At 36.4% G+C, this 19,436-nt stretch overlaps 4 protein-coding genes across 5 annotated transcripts; 3 read left to right on the top strand and 1 right to left on the bottom strand.

Annotated features, from left to right (window-relative positions):
* Window positions 1-1,799: 1,799 nt before the first annotated feature.
* LOC113710727 (uncharacterized) lies at window positions 1,800-3,667 on the top strand. Its single transcript, XM_027233842.2, has 2 exons — window positions 1,800-2,304; window positions 2,779-3,667. Exons 1-2 carry the CDS (start codon window positions 1,890-1,892, stop codon window positions 3,300-3,302), a joined length of 939 nt encoding a protein of 312 aa, XP_027089643.1. The 5' UTR covers window positions 1,800-1,889; the 3' UTR covers window positions 3,303-3,667.
* A 3,056-nt stretch (window positions 3,668-6,723) lies between these two features.
* Window positions 6,724-10,565, top strand: LOC113709683 (uncharacterized). The gene is made up of 3 exons (XM_027232520.2): window positions 6,724-7,200; window positions 9,837-9,995; window positions 10,141-10,565. The coding sequence occupies exons 1-3, from the start codon at window positions 6,841-6,843 to the stop codon at window positions 10,267-10,269; spliced, it is 648 nt and encodes a 215-aa protein (XP_027088321.1). The 5' UTR covers window positions 6,724-6,840; the 3' UTR covers window positions 10,270-10,565.
* Window positions 10,566-10,819: 254 nt separating this feature from the next.
* LOC113709684 (mitochondrial pyruvate carrier 4) lies at window positions 10,820-14,187 on the bottom strand. Of its 2 annotated transcripts, XM_027232521.2 has the most exons (5): window positions 14,024-14,183; window positions 12,878-12,976; window positions 12,523-12,575; window positions 11,413-11,486; window positions 10,820-11,102 (listed from the first exon to the last, which is right to left on the bottom strand). In XM_027232521.2, exons 1-5 carry the CDS (start codon window positions 14,076-14,078, stop codon window positions 11,057-11,059), a joined length of 327 nt encoding a protein of 108 aa, XP_027088322.2. In that variant the 5' UTR covers window positions 14,079-14,183; the 3' UTR covers window positions 10,820-11,056. The 2 variants fall into 2 exon arrangements, with proteins under 2 accessions (XP_027088322.2, XP_071921538.1); XM_072065437.1 differs by lacking the exon at window positions 12,878-12,976 and having other exon boundaries at window positions 14,024-14,187.
* A 1,981-nt stretch (window positions 14,188-16,168) lies between these two features.
* LOC113709347 (mediator of RNA polymerase II transcription subunit 11-like) lies at window positions 16,169-18,746 on the top strand. Its single transcript, XM_027232092.2, has 3 exons — window positions 16,169-16,368; window positions 16,445-16,561; window positions 17,964-18,746. The coding sequence occupies exons 1-3, from the start codon at window positions 16,297-16,299 to the stop codon at window positions 18,138-18,140; spliced, it is 366 nt and encodes a 121-aa protein (XP_027087893.1). The 5' UTR covers window positions 16,169-16,296; the 3' UTR covers window positions 18,141-18,746.
* Window positions 18,747-19,436: the final 690 nt, after the last annotated feature.

Here is a 19,436-nt window from a genome sequence, read left to right as displayed (position 1 = left end):
TATATTATATGAATATGATCTGGGAGCATTAATGCACGGTTTTAAATCTAGTTTCGTGGTTCATCTCTAGCACCGGTATGCCAGAAATATTTTCTTGTTCACTAAATATGCAGAGTCATGTATCTTTAAAAACTGGTAAAATACCATACAGCAGGGTAGAGAACTCAACATGCTGTCCGTCTAATGAATGTCTTCAAAAAAAAAGAAAAAAGAAAAAGAAAGGTGGACTCTTCTACGCCACTCCAAAAAGAACTAATAACCAAAGCTATTTTAGAATGTACACCAAAATGCATCTAACCCTATTTAGAGTCATAATACACTTGGCACCTGGAGTTTGGAACCTCCTGAATTGATCCAAGCAGCATACGCTAATAAATCACTCTGTAGCTTGATTTCGTTGTAGTCTGATAGTTATCAGCAGGTTTCGTGATCAATTTTTGTATGCTATCTTGCTATGTATCCTTGAAGTAATACTTTACACAAATTAGTCTAATAGAAAAGATGTGATACTCCTAAGTAAAAATAAAAAAATAAAAAAATAAATCGCGCTTGGGATAATCTAGGAAGCTTTGCAGATTCAATGAACCTAGACACGTTCTAAGTTCAGTGAATTTGGCTACACTTGACACGGCTTCAATTCTCCGCATCTTCAATACTTAAGACCCAAAAAGGAAATTTTTTTTTTTGTTTTAATTCTAATCTACTTGTGCCCCCAGAAGGGAAAAAAAAAAGAGGAGAATATAATATATAAATTGCACACGTGCGGCACTAATGGTCGACTCATAGCATTATAGCAACGGCAGCCACCCTAGGTGCAAAATTATGATTTTGGCCCTCCATAATAGTTACAAGTAAATGGTTTTAACGTAGTCATCATCTAACATCTAAATCAAATAGGAAAAGACTCAATACTCATGGGAAAAAACTTTTACCATTTGTTGTATGAGATTTCGCGAACATTATAATTTTTCTGGCCTTAATTTGCGGCATATGAAAGATGAAAACTTTTAATTTTATACAACTTTAATTAACGATCTTCTAAAAGTTTTAGTAGTGTGTGTTATTTATTGCTATAAAAGTCACCATGAAATAACATAAAATTCCAAGCATGTATTATATTCACGTCATGCCAAGGTTTTCAAAGAAAGCATGTACAAGATACATGTAAGCCCATCACAATTGAATAGCAAATTTTTTCAAAAAATTTTTTCGTTAGTACCATAAGCACATTTTCTAATTCACTTTTTTATACTTTTAATCACAATTTTATCTCGCGTACATCACATCACAAAAAGTATTACAGTAATTATTTCAAATAATTATTTAGAATAATACTCTATCCAAACAAAGCCGGTTACATATTAAGAAATTAGAATTGAAGGTAAATAAATTTTGGAACAGATTTTCTTCTGGAATTTGGTTAAATAGAAGTTACAACGGGATTGGATTAAGCTGTGAATTTGGTTAAATAACCCATCCACATACATTGGCGCGTACCCCCGTAGCCAAAATATGCAGAATATACGCAACTAAACCGAAGTAGGACAGTAGTGAAACGTATGCTATATAATATAACTCTGTGTCTATAATCTATGTGTAATGTCGTCTCGCAATCTTCATAATGTCTTCATCGTGACTCCTGTAGGCTCCATTATTCTTCTTTCTTCCCATCCCAGAATAAATGTGGACATCATAGCAACATACATGACTCTGATGTAATCCAACTCTACAAGCACAAGAAAAGAAATCTTTCTCCTTCCTCTATAAAAGCATAACCCTCTCTTCCGCCCGGAGTCATTGTCGTCCAAAAGAGGTACAACCCCCACCCCGCCCCCCCCCCCCCCCCCAAAAAAAATTGAAAAGAAAAGAAACAGAAATTGACCGTAGAGATGGCTAGGATACCTGTTAGATTCAAAAGGGTCGTGGCAGCTTTTGATGAGGAAGCTCGGGCTAGGCTGTATGAGAGCAGTGGCAGCGAGCACTCTGCAGAGACATGTACCGATTTGTCACATTTAGTTAATTCTTTTCTTGAAAACGAGGAGGGACTTGGTGATCCTCGGGGGATTGATCAAATGAACGATGGGGCTGAAGATTCAGATGAATCATCGGAGAGGAACTGTTCTGATTCCGACATTAAGGACAGTTTGAAGAGGTTGTTGAATTGTCAAGTCGATGAGGTGAAGAGACAGATTCATACGGCGGTGGAAAAAGCTTCAAGGGAAGTTGTTGGCGCCCATGGTTCGTCAACAGTTGATTTTAAACGGCGTCTTATGGTCCGGTTGCGTGATAGAGGTCTTGATGCTGGTAAATAAATTATCAACTCCTCCTTTGTCTTTATAGTAGGACTCTACATACAAAATTTTAGCCCAGTTTTGCTGATGAGATGCAGCATCCATGAGCATATACAGGCTTTTTGTTCTCTATTTTCCTGGTATACATGCAAAATTCTTTTGATGCAAGCAAGAATAACTAATCAACCTTTTTTTTTTGTTGGAGGGAAAATAGAGAACGAAAGTCTTGTTCTTGTTTGGATTCCTTTTTCTTTTCTTTGGGAAACAAATATAAACTTGATCGGGTATGCAAGATAGGGGACGTGATGTGGGTATATTAATTTTTGCAGTAGTAAAAATTAGGCAAATGTTTTTAATACTTTACGCTATTGGTTCATCACATTGCTGCCACTGTTATGACCATATAAGGCGAATGCCTAAAACACTAGTTGCATCACGTGGACTGTTTACTCGTTGTCTAATTTCTTGAACTCGATTTTTTCTACAGGCTTTTGCAAATCCAAGTGGGAAAAAGTTGGCCACTGCCCTTCTGGGGATTACGAATATATTGATGTTTATGTGGCTGGAACTAGGTACTTTGTTGAAGTTGCTCTAGCTAAAGAGTTCGCGATAGCCAAGCCAACCGGGCGCTATACATCCTTACTCAACATTTTCCCTCAAATATTTGTTGGCAAAGAAGATGAGCTCAAGCAGGTGACAAGATTAATGTGCAGTGCCATTAAGAAATCCATGAAGAAAATTGACATTCATTTGCCACCATGGAGGAGATTAGGTTACATGCAAGCAAAATGGTTCGGCTCTTATAAAAGAACAACCAATGAACTTTCTCCAGCTCAAAAAGCATTTGATTCTGACGAGGACGACTTGAGAAGAAGGAAGAGATCAGTTGGTTTTGTGCCCGTGCCAACGATTTCTTTCCCCTGCAGAGAACATTTCTCTACTAAATGTGTTGGTGGTTTCAGAGTAGGCAACTTGGCTGCGGAGTTGAACGGCAACAGCGTACTATCGTAGGTTAACAATTCACAAAGTTGGCCAATTTGTGTGAACAAAATTTGCCCAACAAATGGCTGCTGCTTTTTTGAGACGATAGTCTAGGCCTGCATAGGATAAGCTTTGATTTCTTGGAATTAGTTCGATTGCTTTGGAGGGCTACTGGAGCAAGATTCCCTCTACTCCTCCATAAATCTCTTGCATTATATTACTAGTTTTCTGATCGCCTCATTTGGCTGCTGAGCAATCAAAGCCTATATATAGACTTGTTTGTTAAGTTTTTTTCCCTTGCAGTACATGTCTGCACTCTGCTATGTACTTTTTCCATGTGGCTTTGCAGCTATTGAAAACTGCAGCCACTTTTGTACATCTCCGGGTCATCCAAACGCTTGTTTCGTACTATCATAACATTTGTATAATTTAATTTACCTATAAAAAAATTATACAAGAAATTAGGAGCTATTTAAATTTAATTAGATTAAAAGAGTGTTTTGATATCTCTTTTGAATTTTTTTTACTTCAAATGAGGTTTAAACTTTCAAATTACAGCCCAAAAAGGACTAGTCTAAGAAGGATTAATTTTTGATGGCCGCTGAGCCAAAATCAGTAGTTTTCAAACGCTTGTGTTGGACCAAGAAAGTTTGCGTAGTCGTACAAGAGCGACTGATGAATGCCATTATGCTGAAATCCAAAGAGCCATTAGTCAAAGATTAGGGGTTCTAAACTCAATAGCGATCAAGCACAAACAAATTGGTACCACTGATGGCAACTTTTGATTTTCTAGTCAAAGGATGGTATCATTTGTCGCAGCTTTCATTTTCTAGTCAGTCGAGGACTGGAAATAGTGCAGTTATTTAAGCTTTTCATCTTCTCAAAAAAAGACCCATGTAAGAGAAAAATAAAAATAAAAAGACCAATATTATTGATTTTGGAGGCATATAAGAGAATCCGCTTTTCTTCAATTCAAAATAAAAGTCCAAAAAAGTAGTTTTTTATATAGTTATTAGGGGTGACAATGGGGCGAGTAACGGGCGGGGTTGTGGCCGGGGCGTGGGACGGGGGTATATTCCCCGCCCCAATCCCTGCCCCGCCACCCGCTTGAAACAATATATATATATATGTACATAATTATATAATAATGGTATTATCAATTATATTACTAATTATATATGTTTATTAATAAAAATTATTAATTATTTATACTAAATTTATTAATACATTTATATTAAATTCCTAACTACACTAAATACAATAACATTTTTTTCTAAAAAAAATACAATAATAATTTAGTGATTGTATTTGTATCAAAAGTGAAAACTTGATTATTTTAGTTATATTTTTTTTATCATATTAGATTGTATTTAAATAACTTTTGTTTAATTATTTTTATGAGTTTTAATTGTGAAGTTACAATGAATAATAATTTGGTGATATGTTAATATTTTAGTACTTGATTATTTGCTCAAATTTAATTATAATAAATTATATAATAAAATTTTTTTAACCCCGCGGGGAAGCGGGACGGGACGGGAGAAGTCAGCGTCCCCGCCCCATTGCCACCTCTAATATTTATGAATTTCCAGATTCTCACAGAAACCATTAAGCTTTTTTTGTTTTCCGTCAACCAGCCCACTAAACTATTGGAAAGATTCAATCAGCCCATTCTGACAAACTATCGAAAACGTTCAATTTGCCCATCAGCACCCTCTGTCAAGTAACAAATAAGTTAGACGGCATTCTGTCAAATAAGACACTTTACTCATGACTATTGTTAATGTTAATATAGTTTAGGTTGAAATAAAAACAAAAAAAGAGCAGCTTAATTTGGGATTTCTTTGATCGTGTGCCTAGGTAGCTTGTATTTGCCATCAAAATCCCATTTGTCATTTCAGTTGAGTCTTGCCATCCTTTCCCTCATAGTTGCATCCAAATAATTGCATTTCAGATCGCACTAAAAATTATGAGCAGTAACTTTTAGGGCCAGAGTACAACTTAAATCAATCCGAAAGAAAATATTTATTGTAGGCACCCGTTGACGCATGCTGCTGAAGGAATCAGAGCAGCAAGCCTGGAAGATGCAAATTCAAGCATTGATGTCAGAGAAGGGTGTTTGAAACGGCAAAATCCAAATAATTGCCATTTTCGTCTTCACCCCCTCCTCTTGCTGGGTGGGGTAAACACTTTCCCAACCTCCTGACGAAAGCTCAGCAGTTAACTACAGCAGGTTTTCTAGAGACGAAAGGATAAACAGAGAGTACAAAACGGCACTTCATCCAACTTTCACCCTTCAACTATTTAGCTGGATTGATTACCAGAAGTGAACAAATTAGCGGATAAATGGACGGACGAGCTTATGTGAAGGCGGATGGAGTGCGGGCAAAGTGGGAGGGGCGGTGATGGTGCTGTAAACTTTGTAGTACTACGCACCAACCCTAGAAGTCTCGGGTGTGCTTCTTCAGCTTATAAGCCGATGGGGGGTTAAATCTTGGCCGTTCATCTTTTTTAAGCAGAGTGACCTTTTGTATTTTTTTTTTTTGGTCTCACCCAACGTCCTTCTCTTCTCAGCATGCCTTTATTGGGGGACTGAGATAGGGCAATGGGCATGGACTGTGGAGCAGAATCCTCTGTACAAAATACCAATTCCATTACTTCCTTTCTGCCTTACAATATACATCTTCACCTCAAATTTACAAGTCTCGAACATGACATCGAAGATCGATTGAGCTATTCGCACGTTTGTTCGGCATATCTTCAACCACAAGTGTACCGAGTCTCACACGTGAATTGTATCAAGCTTAATTCAACTGCTCACGAATTTGTTCGGTTAAAACTCGAACTCACCTTAGCTAAACAAGGAGGTCAAAAGCTTTCCATCTGCCTTGGCGAAAAGCATTTTCGTACAAAAGTTAGCCTCTCCTCTGTGTAATTGTGCCTAATCTCATCTTTGAATTGCTATTTCCACGAGTTTTAATAGAAAAAATATATATATGCTGTAACGATTTGATTTGATGTACGTGATATAAAAGGGGTGATTGATTTGATGTACGTGAGATAAAAGGGGTGATCGAAAAATCGCAAAAATTTTTCTCCAGGCAATCACAGACCAAACAAAATGTCTGATTCTTCCCAAATCCCAATAGCTAGAAGCAAGCTTTCACAATCCGCTTTATAAGTTTCGATTAGAGTTATAGTTTTTAGCCAGGAATATATTATTGTACTGCAATAATTGTACTATATAAGTTACAAGTAATTGTTTTACTACAATTTGTTATTCGGAACAAAGTGGCCTTGGATGGCTTTGATATAGTAGCAAAATTAGTAGTGGTTTATTTTATTTGAGCGGGATTGGGAACAGGGTTAGTTTTGGAAAGTTGCTTACCATAGGAAAGGAGGTGGATTAAAGATTAACTCCATCCCATATATATACTATATATTTGCAGAGCGAAAATAAAATACCGTGACAAAATTGCAATTTCCTATTTTTATTGGTTTACGAAGTAAATCAAATTAGACAAAGCGGAATAAAGGGATCGCCGACGAGTCTCCGCCGCCACCGTGAATGGAGGGAGTAGGGGCAAGACTCGGCCGGTCCTCTACGCGGTACGGCCCGGCTACTGTGTTCACCGGTCCGGTCCGTAAGTGGAAGAAAAAATGGATCCCCCTAACGCCGCCAAACAATAACAATACTAGCAACCACCACCATCACCAAACGGCGGCGCCCAACGGTGCCGGTAATGGAAATAACGGCTCTCACCTGTTGCTGTACAAGTGGACGCCCATAACTCCCAGCCTCAACGGCAACAATGGTTACGGGAATGGGAAGACTAACGGTGACAATAATGAGGAGTCAAAGAGCTCGCATAAAGACGACGCCGTAGCTGTTGACGAGCCCCCCAAGCGTCAATTCAAGTATATCCCGGTACTTCTCTGTCAATCTACTTTGCAGTTTTTCAATATTCAATTTGACCATAGAGTATGTTTGCTCGGCATTGAGAAGTGATGTTCTGATTTTAGAAGGAATTTAATTTCATTTGATTGTACTGATTATTGGATTTTTTTAGTGTAAAAAGAGGGTTTAGGCTTTCAGATTGAGATTGGGGAAGTGGGAATCTTTAAAGAATTGAAATTTTGTGGTTTGCTGTTTGTAAAGATCTGATCTTGAGTGGGAAATTGAACGTGCTGTGGAATGCGGACACGTATTGGATAGCTTTGGGGCGTTAGTTATCACATAATTTGAAATTTGAGAAAGTATTCCATTTTGTTCGATTTTCTTTCTTCTTCGCTTAAATATTCGGTACGTGTTTGGAAACAACTTCTTCATCGTTTTTTAATTAGACTATCAAGCTCTGAAAGCTTCCAATGCAGATTGTTTTCACTAAGAAATAAGGAGCTCCAAAGGTCTGCCTGTAGATATAATATAATTTGGAAACATTATGCCTAATGTTTCAACTGATGGTCTTCAAACTTAGAGCCTGAAAAGGATATTTAAAAAACTGCTCTATAGTAGAAGTATTTGAAAAAGCTGCAAGAAAACTGCTTTGTCTATCTAATTGTACTGAAATTCTACCGCATCTTTTTCTTCATTTTGGAGCTCCTTAAGATGAGAATGAAGCTGTGGTTTTGCTTTTGATTTGTTATCTAGCTGTATGTATTTGAGGTACAAAGAAACTTATGGTCAAGTTAACTAATTAGCTTCATCTAGAATTCGGCATCAGCAAAAACTATAGTCATATTTATTTATCGTTTTTGATTCAGTTCTGAAACTTGTCATTTGCCTCACTGTTTTGCGTATTGTTCTTTAATTTGATGAAACCTGGGTTTATCAAATTTTCTCTTTCCTGTAAATGTTGTGAATTGTCAGGAATGACCTTGGGATGCTATGGTTGTACTGTTTTGACCTAGGAGGTAACTGATTAATGTTGGAACAGGAGTAACATTTCTGCTTGTAGAGAACAAGGCTGCTTATCGAACTTCTTTCCATCCATAGAAGCTCATGGATTGACTTTACTCTTAAATGACTAATTGCTTACTGTATCAGGAGTTGCAGAAAACACTCTTGAATTTTTCATCACCCTTTGCGCCTCTGTTTTAGCACTTTTATAGTCAATTGAAAAATGATGGCAGGACATTAAATGCCTGCACCTGTGTTTACCAATGGTAGTCATGGGGGAAAAGTGGAAAAGATTTTGTCAATGGACATGTTGTTACATTTGGAGGGGTGAGAATATGCTAAGAAATTGGTTATGAGCTGTAGTTAAACGAGTTAGGTGCTCTACAATGTTGCGCCCTAAGCTAGGCTTTACCCTGAATTATGCCTTAACCTCTGTGCTCCCATTATATTTGCAATCATGCTTCCTGCAGGGACTGTGTTTTCAAGTTCACTTAAGAGATGTTTTTGAGATGTCTATATTTAATTTGCGATGGTATCTCTGGACTCTCTCCCTAGAAGTTCAAAATAGTTTCTATAATTGTTTTTCAGGTAAGGAAACTTTCCTAAAATCTGTGCAAATTAATCCCTTGTAATATTTGTTTCTGGTTACTATTGTTGAGATAGATGCTAAATTTGAGTTCTTTGCAACTCTCTGGTTGTTTATTAGGATCACTGATTAACTTACAAGTAAGCTGTCAACATAGTATGAATTTAAAAAATAGGAGGAGGAATCGTAATTTAAGTACCTAGAAGATTGATAGGGCCTTGAACTTGCTCCGTAATGGTATAGGAGTTATTGGTAGCAAAAATCTGTTGGTTTAAAGAATAATGCTGCATGCTACTATGATGATTACTGTTGCTGGTTGACTTCAGCTAGTTGGCAATCTATTGTCTATATCTGTTAAAGGCATCAATGATGTGTGAAAGATTTTGAAAACTGAGGCCTATGTGATTTAATATTATTATTGTTATGGATAAATTACAGTCATATCTCATATCTGCACGGAAAAAGTGCTTTGTCATGGTAATTTCGTTAATTGCTTGTAGTCTTCATGCTTGATCAAGTTTTTTTTTTTTTTTTGGGTGCTTTACATACAAATTACTGATTCCATTGGTATCATGATAAGCTACCACTGGAATGTACCAGTTGTCTTTGAGATTGTTAAATTTACTATATCAATTAGATCCTTATAGATGCTTGCGATCCAGCTGAGACATTAGAAATTTGACATGGAAGTGGCATCTCGGTCTAACATTTGCAGATCACCTTTTCTTTCTGACTCTCCTTTTAATAATATTATTTATGTTTTAGCACTGTGGCAATAATTTATTGTTAGTTGTTTTTGCCAGTGTGATAGCTTTTCTCTTCTCAATTTTTTTTTCTCTTTTTTGAGCCTGGTCCAGTCAAGTTTAGATGTGCTAGGCGTGTGACTGAAATTTTGACATCTTCTTGAAGTAAGGAAGTTGATATCTCAAATCATTGTAGCTTTCACCATCAATATGGTCAATTCTTGATTATAAAATGTGGACAAATCTATGTAACTCCTCGAGTTAGTCTGGTGAATATCTATGCAGTACTTTTAGTTGATTGTCAGCTTATCTTTGTGTTCGGATGGGTGAAATAGGTGGCTGTCCTAGAAGAGCAAAAGAATGAGGTGTCAGAACAGGTTGAAGATGAAGTTAAACCTATGGAGACAGACACAGATGGTATGGAGCCGACCTCTAAGAATGATGGTTTTGACGAGAAACCTGATATCAATGATGTTCCCGCAGAAGAATGTCAGGTAATTTGAGTTGAACTCAATTTTGTTTCCTGCAGCTTCAAATTTGCTTGGTAATTGATTCCTTTTTTTCATTTCTTCTTGAATTTGGAGGAAGACATCAGTTTACTAACTTGTTAGGTGTTCTTTAAATCTACTCCTATTTCAGGCTTCAGACAATGATCCTGTAGGACGGCAAGATCTAAATGAAAGCACATTGGACTTAAGCTTGGGCTTGAAGGCTCATGATGGAGAAAATGATTCTGATGCCAAAGTAGAGCAGAATAAAGATGGATAGTTGGCAAGAATGAGAATGCGTCAGGTAAGGAATAGATGGATGCTAAGCTACAGGGGAAGCAGAAGAGGATATTAAAAATTCCCAGCAGTCCAGTCCCATTTTTACCTCTTGAAGATGCTCTCTGTTAACTGATCGTGTCGGTTAGAGCAAGACTACGACAAAAATGTATGCCTGTAATATTAGACTTACATTGATGCTTCCTCATTTGAGAACATGGCAATTTGTATTGATTATGTGTACCAACAGACAATCAATTTTTTCACCAATCTAATGCATTCTACAGCTGCAGTTGGACATTTTGGACTTTACCCAAATGTAGTCAGGGAGTTTTGAATTATATTTGTCGAGTTCATAGCAATTGGAAAATGCTATTACTCTTTTTAAGTTCATTTGTACACCATATTTGGTCTGCCTTGGGGAATAAAAGGTTAAAAATCTCAGAGGCTGAAGCGCCCTTGTCATCATGGCATGACATTCTAATCAAAACATTCATATTATTGATGGTCAAAAGTTAAAAAAGAAAAAAAGATTAAAATCACAAGATGATGACTACAGATGAATCCAAAGCAGAGGCTATAATTAACATCACGTTCACATCTAATGAGAATAGCAAATTACAGAACCCAATTCAAAGCAGAGGCTATAATTAACATCACGTTCACATCTAATGAGAATAGCAAATTACAGAACCCAATTCAAGGGGCACAGAAAAATCTATTCAGGAGCTTCCAAAGTAGAAACCAATTGGATCCATCATTCCAAGGATTAAAGATGTGAACTTTCGTCATCATTCTTCAGCAACAACAGCTTGCTCCGTGTTAGAATAATCATGCCTGATCATAAACCGATGATTAGTTTAACGAACATAGGCTGTGCTCTAATGCCACATCAATCCACAGAAATAAAGATGTCAAACTATCACTTATAACACAAGGGACATCATTTTCCTTTTTACTCCCTCCTCAGTTCAGTCTACTTTTACATTGTTTGATTGTTTCTTTTTCCTACTCTTCCCACGAGGGGTGGTTAGAGAGGGGTTTAGCACTTCCTATGTGGCAAGTAAAATTCAGGTATCTCCAATGCAGTGATGGTATCGTTTGTATCAGATCAAGTAAATAGCTAGTTGAAATACACAAAACTGACCTAATCTTCCGTGAAAGCTGGTATAGGCCAGTGCAAGCCATTGCAACATTTACACTGAGTAGATTCCAGTTCTTCTGCAAACCACAATCAAGCATACAGACAAGAACACCGTAAATATTACTACGATAACCAACTACTCATGACATTAAATGATGTACGTGATACAGATAGCAGGAAAACATTGCTAACTACAAGTAATTCAATGGACATGCTTAAATAGACTTATAAACTCTCTGCTCTCCAAGGAAATCAAGAACATTGCTCATTGTTTATAAGGATATACTAACTAAAAGGTAAAGCAGAACACTCTATAGGTGTAATAATATCCCATGTACAAGAGTTCCAATCTAGTTGGCTTTGATCCCAAAAGTTGTTTTTGGCTTGATTGCCGTAACTGACAAATGAAAATATTACCACCAGAGGGTAATGCAAAAAGGGACAGACTGAAACTCATCAAGATAATTTGTAAGTATATTCATTTAAAAAGAAAAGAAAAGGAAAAGCAAATTGTTGTATCGAGCCAATTAACACAGAAACAGGAACTAAACTGGAACATTATCAGGCAAGATGTTAAAAAGAAGAAAATAGTGCAAGATTGTGAAAATTAGTAAGCTTTAAAGTTATTTGAGGATGCTACTTTAAGATTGCAAAAGATGATGGTCAATAGCAATCAGGACCTAGCAGAAAGAGGATGCTATTTTAAGGTTTTCACCATTGGAAGGGACCAAGGAAACAAAGTTGGTTGATTATTTGAAAGTGTATTTCATCCAAGTCTCGTGTTTCAATCTTTGACACCTGAAGTTGAGGAAAATCCACACACTTCCTTTTATTGATTTGATAAAGGAAAGAAGTTATTTATATAAACTGCAACAGCTGCACATGTCATGAATGAGAAATTCTTCCATTAGGAAGACTGATAAATTGAACACAATTTATTTCAACCATAAAGCAGGTAAGGGCTGAGGCAAATTGAAATAAGTCAAATTGGACACAGCTCCAAAATTAAATTTCTCAGTTAAAAAATTGAAAATCTAGAAGCAATCAAACTGTAGACAAACAACCGTACTTAAAAAATTGAAAATCTAGACATGTATTGGAAGTAGAATTTACCGGGGTAATGACAGTGCTATAGCGCGACCAGATAAGTCCAGTAGCTGTTACCGCTGTACGTATGACAACAATTGTGATGCTGGCTAAGAAACTTATAACAAATGCCACATGAAAGAAAAACAGAAAACTGAAAGGATACTAGGAAATGAAAAATTCCATCACAGAATTTAGTCTCATTAAATTGAGGCAAACAAAGATGACAATTCAAAAGCTATTCAATGGGCCGATGGGATTTACATGAGAGGGACTTTTTGGGTTTTTGTTTGGGGGGGGGGGGGGGGGGGGGGGAGGATTTCGTAAATGGAGATCCACAAGGCACACAGAGTACATGGAGATACAAGAAGATAGAACGTACCAATCTGCTGAGGGTATGAGAGCTTTTCAGGTGGTTTAGAGAAGTCAGCAATGTTGGCAATACTAATTCCCCACTTGAAAGTTGGAGCCCAGAAATGAACTAAAACACTCAAAATGAACAAGCACAAATCATCATCTTCTCTATTTTTTGATGTTAAATGAAACTCTACCTGTTGCAAAAGAGACACATTCCTTTGTTTCTGTACATAGTTCACAGAATTCATAACAAAAAAAGTGGAGACAATACAACCTCCTCACCAAATTTCCAAAGGAGTGTTTTGAAAAAAGGTAATAGAAAAAAGAAAAGAAAATCAAAGCCCCCTAGACAAACAGAAAAAGAAGATAGTAATGATACAACTCAGCATACATCTAAGACGAGTTTTTACTCATAGTATCGTACTGACTAGGATCAGGTACATGCCCCTCTTTTCTCAATTTGCATTCTACTCTATTAAGGTGCTGAGTTTCCAATCTTGAAGTATCACAGATTCATCCAACCACCTTCTATCATTCTAGCCTATATGCTATTCCTGTGAAACTCCTATTTTCCAGCTTGATAGAGCATCCACATAACAATAATACAATAGAACCCCACTGCAAGGTAAAGTTCTACTACCTCTAGCTGGATTTTGCTGACAGACTCATTGCAGTTGCTACCATTTGCCTTTAAGATCATGCCTTTGCAATTAAAAACTTCTGGATAGATCTCAAATTAAATCGACTACCTTATCTCGCCTGAATTTGAGAACCTACTCGCTACATTATTAGTCAGAAAACTCAAACTTCCTCTGATACTAGAATTGGGGCGGCTTGTCGATTTATTGCCTCCATTTGAACATACAGCACTGAAACGACCTAATAATCCACATAAGATAGCTATTAAGAACCCGAACCCCAATCCAAAACATCCTAAAAAATTGAATATTTCTTCCACCTGGAGAAAACCCAAAACTAATTTACACAAAATAATCCATCCCATCTGCCAAGTATTGATGTTAGGGAACTACAAAAGCATCAAAACGAGATGCAAAGAAGATTCAAAAGAATTGGGAAATTGACTGCACTGAATATCAAAAAGATCCAAATCCAACGCATGAAAGCCAACATAGGTAAATGGCATAAAGAGAGAAGAGATGAAAGAGCAGACTTGTTTTAGGGCCAGCGGGGTGATTCCACAAAGCCTGGAGCTTGGAGGTCGCCATGGAATCTTGGGTTTGCGATAACGATGAACTACCACCGCTCCGGTCAGAGAAAATGGGCTCTGTTGTCTTGGTGGACTTATGTATTAGTTATAGTTTAGCAAGCGGGAGGTGGACTTTTGTATTTGGTTATAGTGATACGTGACTGCGGCTGTTTGTATCATCACTACGACGATAAAAATGAAAATTCACAAAAATTCTACCATTCGTTTGGTATCATAATTATAACAATTCAATAAATTCTTATTAGATCATTAACGTAAACCTTAAAGATTGATACTTTTGAGTATGGTATGGTACCAAAAAGTATTGTAGAACTTCTTGAAAATTCATATACTTTTCTCTTTATGTGTCCATGTCTCTCGGTTTTTTTTTTTTTTGGTTGAACCAAGTGCCTAATTCCATCTCCGTTGTCTAGTTTTTTTGGCATATATCAACGCCATGATTTAAAGAATGAATTATGGTTCAACATACGAACTTAAGGAGTGCTTCAACTTAGAAGTTACTCTACTATAAATTTAAACTTTAGTGAATAGGTGAAATTCTATTAATCCGATTAACTTATTAATAACAAGGTGATTATCAGGATGGAAATAATATATTCATCTTCAAATTCTAGGTGTAACCTCGCATCTTGTATGCGTAAAAAAAATTTAAAAATATGTCAATGCATTCCTCTAATTTAGATAGACCTTTCCCAAACCATGTCGATGTACCCCTTTTAAGTTTTCCTTTCTTTAGTTCAGATTGGCCATCTCCTTTTTAGCCTCTTGTATTACCTAAGGTCCTAAATGGGTCTCCCCTAATGTTTAAGTAACATAATAATATAGGTGTTGCAATTTGTCAAAATAAAAATCTATATATTAATCCAAAAACAAAGTAAATCCCAATAAAAAGAATAGATGGAGTAGGAGTTAACCCCTGTGTCGGGTCCGGGCCCCGCAGGGGATTAGTCAGGCCCCGTAAGGATTGACCCGCACACCTCTGTGTCGACAAAAAAAAAAAGAAAAAAAAAAAAGAGTAGGAGTTAACCGATGGTACTCTATGGGACACCGTCACAAAGTGAATTGTTAAGTAATTTTATTTGGCTTTTCAAGGGAGAACTAGATTTAATCACGTATATATGCCCAGGTATTATCTTTGGTAGGAAAGAAAGAAATCTTATTATCTATTAGAATGCATGACATTATTATTCCAATGATCACGCATGTTAATGGGTTAAGGTCTGGATTGAATCCCTTTAATCCAGACCCATTAAATTTAGTTAGATTCAGAGCCAAATTCTTATGGGTCTGAAAAAATAAACCCATATCCAAACCATCCTAGATCTGGGTATCCAAGGGCATTCATTGTATTTTTGTAAAAGCACTAAAATAAAAATATATAGATTCTGAAAAAAAATTTATGAACACCATCTAATTTTTATTTTCAAATAATAAAATTAATATTAAAGAAGTTGAATGCAATATTATGAACTCAAAAAAATAACTACTATTGATTGCTTCTATTTATTTTTAAAACTTCAACTATATCTACGTTAAATCTTTTATTTATTTGCCTTTACTTTTTCTCCTTTTTTCTTAAAAAGCTTGTACTAATTATAATGACAACTAGATTTAAAAAAAGAACACAATCATGAAGTCTTACTATATTCGATCTAATAACTATAGAATATTAGAATATTTTATAAATTTATTAATATATATAATTTAATTACATACACATGGGGGGAGGATGGGTTGGGTGGTACGGGGGGAGGGAGTGTAAGCAAGAGATCTCAGGTTCGAATCCTCCTGCTTACACTAAAAAAAAAAAAAAAATTTATATACACATGAGTTTAGATAGAATTTGGTATGGATTTGGAATTGAATATGGATCATAGAAAATCAGGCGCCACCTAGATCCATAACACTTTTATAGGATCTGGATCTGAGTCGGGCTTGAGTTTGAGAAATTAAATCCAAACCCTACCAAGTATATTAGGCCTGGGTTGAATTTAGATAAAATCGATCCATTTACATTTTTTTTTAACCAATGATAATATTATCACTTACCGTATGTCCTTGTCCTTGTATTGTCATCCATGTATAAGGCTTGCTCAATTATAATCTGATGAGCTTTAAGAAATCTAAGTGCTTGGGCTTTACATTTTGTAAAACGATGATGTTTTTCTTGAATTCTAAATACATTCACATCTACTTCGACTAGTGGAGTGGACTTGATGCAGACGACGTACACCATGGATCCTCAAAACCAAAACACTTCATTGCAAAGGCTTCAAAATGTTGAAAAGGTAATCAATAAATTAGAGGATTTTTTCCTTGGAAACCAGATCTTTTAACGTTTTTATGGCTATTTTGGCTTCACAGAGAATAGTTAGGGTATTGGAGTTAGCTAGCAGTGTAATGGACGAATGGGCAAGCCCTAGTGGTCCAAGAAAGGAGCTGGTGAACAATCACTGCAGTGAATTTATGCAATTGATCAAGGTCACAATCCTTCTTCCTGATCAATTTTAATACGATATGGCATATTGCTGTTACAAATTAGAATTGTATGTGTACATGATATGTGAGAAGGGGATGGGTTGAAAATAAATTTTTCCACCAGAACTTCCCCAAATTTCCAATCAAGAGTAAACTGAAAACTTTTCGTCTAATTTTTGTTGTCTGTGGGTGCATAAATATTTTCATCTCTATAGTTTGTCCTGTTTGTCATAAAAACAAAACCAAGGAGTAGTCTGACAATTTACAAGTACCTTTTAATGAATAAAAATTTCTTGCTTTGTGAATCTGATTACAGTATTATTATTGTGTCAGTATTGTGAAGTATTATCCCCAAGTCTTTGTAGAGATGGTCAAATGCCGCTTTGAGAAGTTACAGTAGCAAGGGAATGTGGTAATTGCAATTAGTTATTACCAGCTGTATGGTTGTTTTCCTGGAGCTTGTAACGTCTGAAAGTGAATAGGGTGACGCTATGGCTTTTGTTTTAAAGGTCTTAGCTTGTCTTAATTCTTAAACACCTACCCCATCTTAGAACTGGTATTGGTGATAGCCTCAATTTAAGGCCGCAGAATGCAGTCTATGCAGCCGTTGACGTACTTGATCCAAATTGAATCAGTTTCTTTTCCTGTCAAAAAAGCTGGAAAATAAAAGAAGAAATCTTTGAATTAGACATGAACATAGAATTGAAATTTATTTAACCATGAGTTCATAGTTCATATGGGGACAAGTCTACTACGTGTAAATTATATCATGGGTTCAAGGATAAAACTCTGGAGGTGATATATATCTTGACGTTTTTGTTATCTAGAGTTTTATTTTCCTTTAGTGATGGAACGATGGGGTTGAACAATGGAATTTTTTGTCTTTGTTAATGAGCAAGTCAAAGTGCTCGAGATGATCTTTTATAAGGTTTCTGATTCACTGCGATGAGTCAATTGCTCATGGTTTTGCTTGTCTAGGAGGATTGTTCTTTTTGGCATATTATTAGCTGCTGTTGTTGTTTTTTCTGGGATTTTACTTTCTGGCATATTTTCTCTTTTGACATTGAGATTGTTAACAATCCCTGCATGTGCCTGCAACTAGAAGAAACATGCGATTTTGTTTTGTTTCTTAACTCAGAAGAAACAAGAGGATGTAGGGTTTGACAAATAATAACTCAGACATATTGAAGAAAGAGTAAAGTTCTTCTTACAAGTTCTGTAACAGAGAAGATTTTATTTCTGCATATTATTATTAAGATGTGTAGATTCATTTTTATCTTGGATAGTTGGGCATTTTACCTACTTGTTCCTGCTCAAAAGCATTTTGTAGGCTTGTTTCGTTATCATAGTAACTGCAATCGTCAGCTAAGAAGATGGCATTTTTGCATCTCATCTTTCTAAACAGGACATCCAAGTGACACTGCGAGAAGAAATCAAAAGTGCCTGCGAGTATCGTCCTTTTGAGAAGTGTGACTACGTTCCAAGAATATCTAATGAGATCTGTTGCAAGAAACTGGATCATGTCATTGCACAGTTAGATGAGATGAAGCATACAATTGAAGGGTATCATACCACAGCTTGAAACTCTGATCTAACATTCACAAATAGGCTGCTTTGGAGGATGCCTAATATCTGAGATCAGGGATATAGGATTTAGTTGGTCTGGCAAGGGCATTTGATTAACCATGAGCGTGCACAGATGCTTGGTATGAAGAAATTTCAGAATCTGTTGTGCAAAAGCGGTTAGCCTTAGATTATTACATGCTACACATGGCACTGTGTGCTCTTCTTGTTTATTCCATAAATCCCTAGTGTCTTAATCTTTTGCACAATTCAAGAAATTAATTCTAGAGATTGTTTTACCACAAGCAGAGGATAGATGAATTACTGCCATCTTTTAGATGGTATGGTGGCACTGTTGGCGCAGCTGCACTGAAAAGTGCTCTAAAGTCTGATAAGTACAATCTGCACTATTCAGCTTATACAACCTTATGGCTCGCGGTCCTTAGGATGAGAATTGATGTGGGTAAAGATATATTTCGGTTGGTGCTAATTTAGTTACACATTCAGGAATTCGTGTAGAAAAAAGAAGAAGTCTCTAAACTGCTGTCTTCTGTACTTATTAGCATTTGCTTTTGCCTTCGTTTGATCTTTTATGGTTTGCTGCCAACATGGTTGATTTTCATAATCTCCTTATCTACATTTCTCTTTTCACTTTTTCTTTTTTGGGGGTGAGATCTTAATATCTTCTGAAACCTTTTGCTTTCATACAATTGTACAAGTATACACAACTTATTAAAATTCAAATTGCAAAAATACTGCCAAGCCCTGCATTACAGGGCTGACAGAAACTGTTCTTAAAGCAAGAGATATAAACTCGATTGCACAAAAAGTGAAAGAAAGAATCGATAAACAAGAGGTGAACAATTATAAGTTATCACTTGGCATTCTTTTATTGATTACGATACGTAAGGTCTGTGAACAATGAGCAACTGAACCAACTCACTCTTTCACCATTCTAGGTGACAACCTAAGAATGCTGTAGATCTAGTAGTAATTCATATACTAAACAATTCTTCGGACGAGAAATTTCCTGATGATGTGCTTTGTACGTGATATTGCACCACTGCAGCACCTGCATCGTGTTATCGCGTTACAGCCTCTGTTGTAAGGAGGAGGAGGAGCGGCAGCATCAAGAATTCTTCCATCTTTTCCTGTTCCTGTGGCTTTGGCTAAGGTTGTAGGCGCAGCAGCATGATCAGCATCACCAACTTGTGCAAGCAGGAAGAGGCCTGAGCTTGTCAACCACAGCAATATCCAAAAACATAAAACTCTCGACATGCCCATTCTCAAAACGTGGTAATATTAACCCTTGGAA

This window comes from Coffea arabica, chromosome 9e (genome assembly GCF_036785885.1).
Source record: "Coffea arabica cultivar ET-39 chromosome 9e, Coffea Arabica ET-39 HiFi, whole genome shotgun sequence".
NCBI classification, from domain to species: domain Eukaryota; kingdom Viridiplantae; phylum Streptophyta; class Magnoliopsida; order Gentianales; family Rubiaceae; genus Coffea; species Coffea arabica.
The sequence above is the reverse complement of the archived record's forward strand: the minus strand, read 5'-3'. Positions and strand labels throughout refer to the sequence as shown.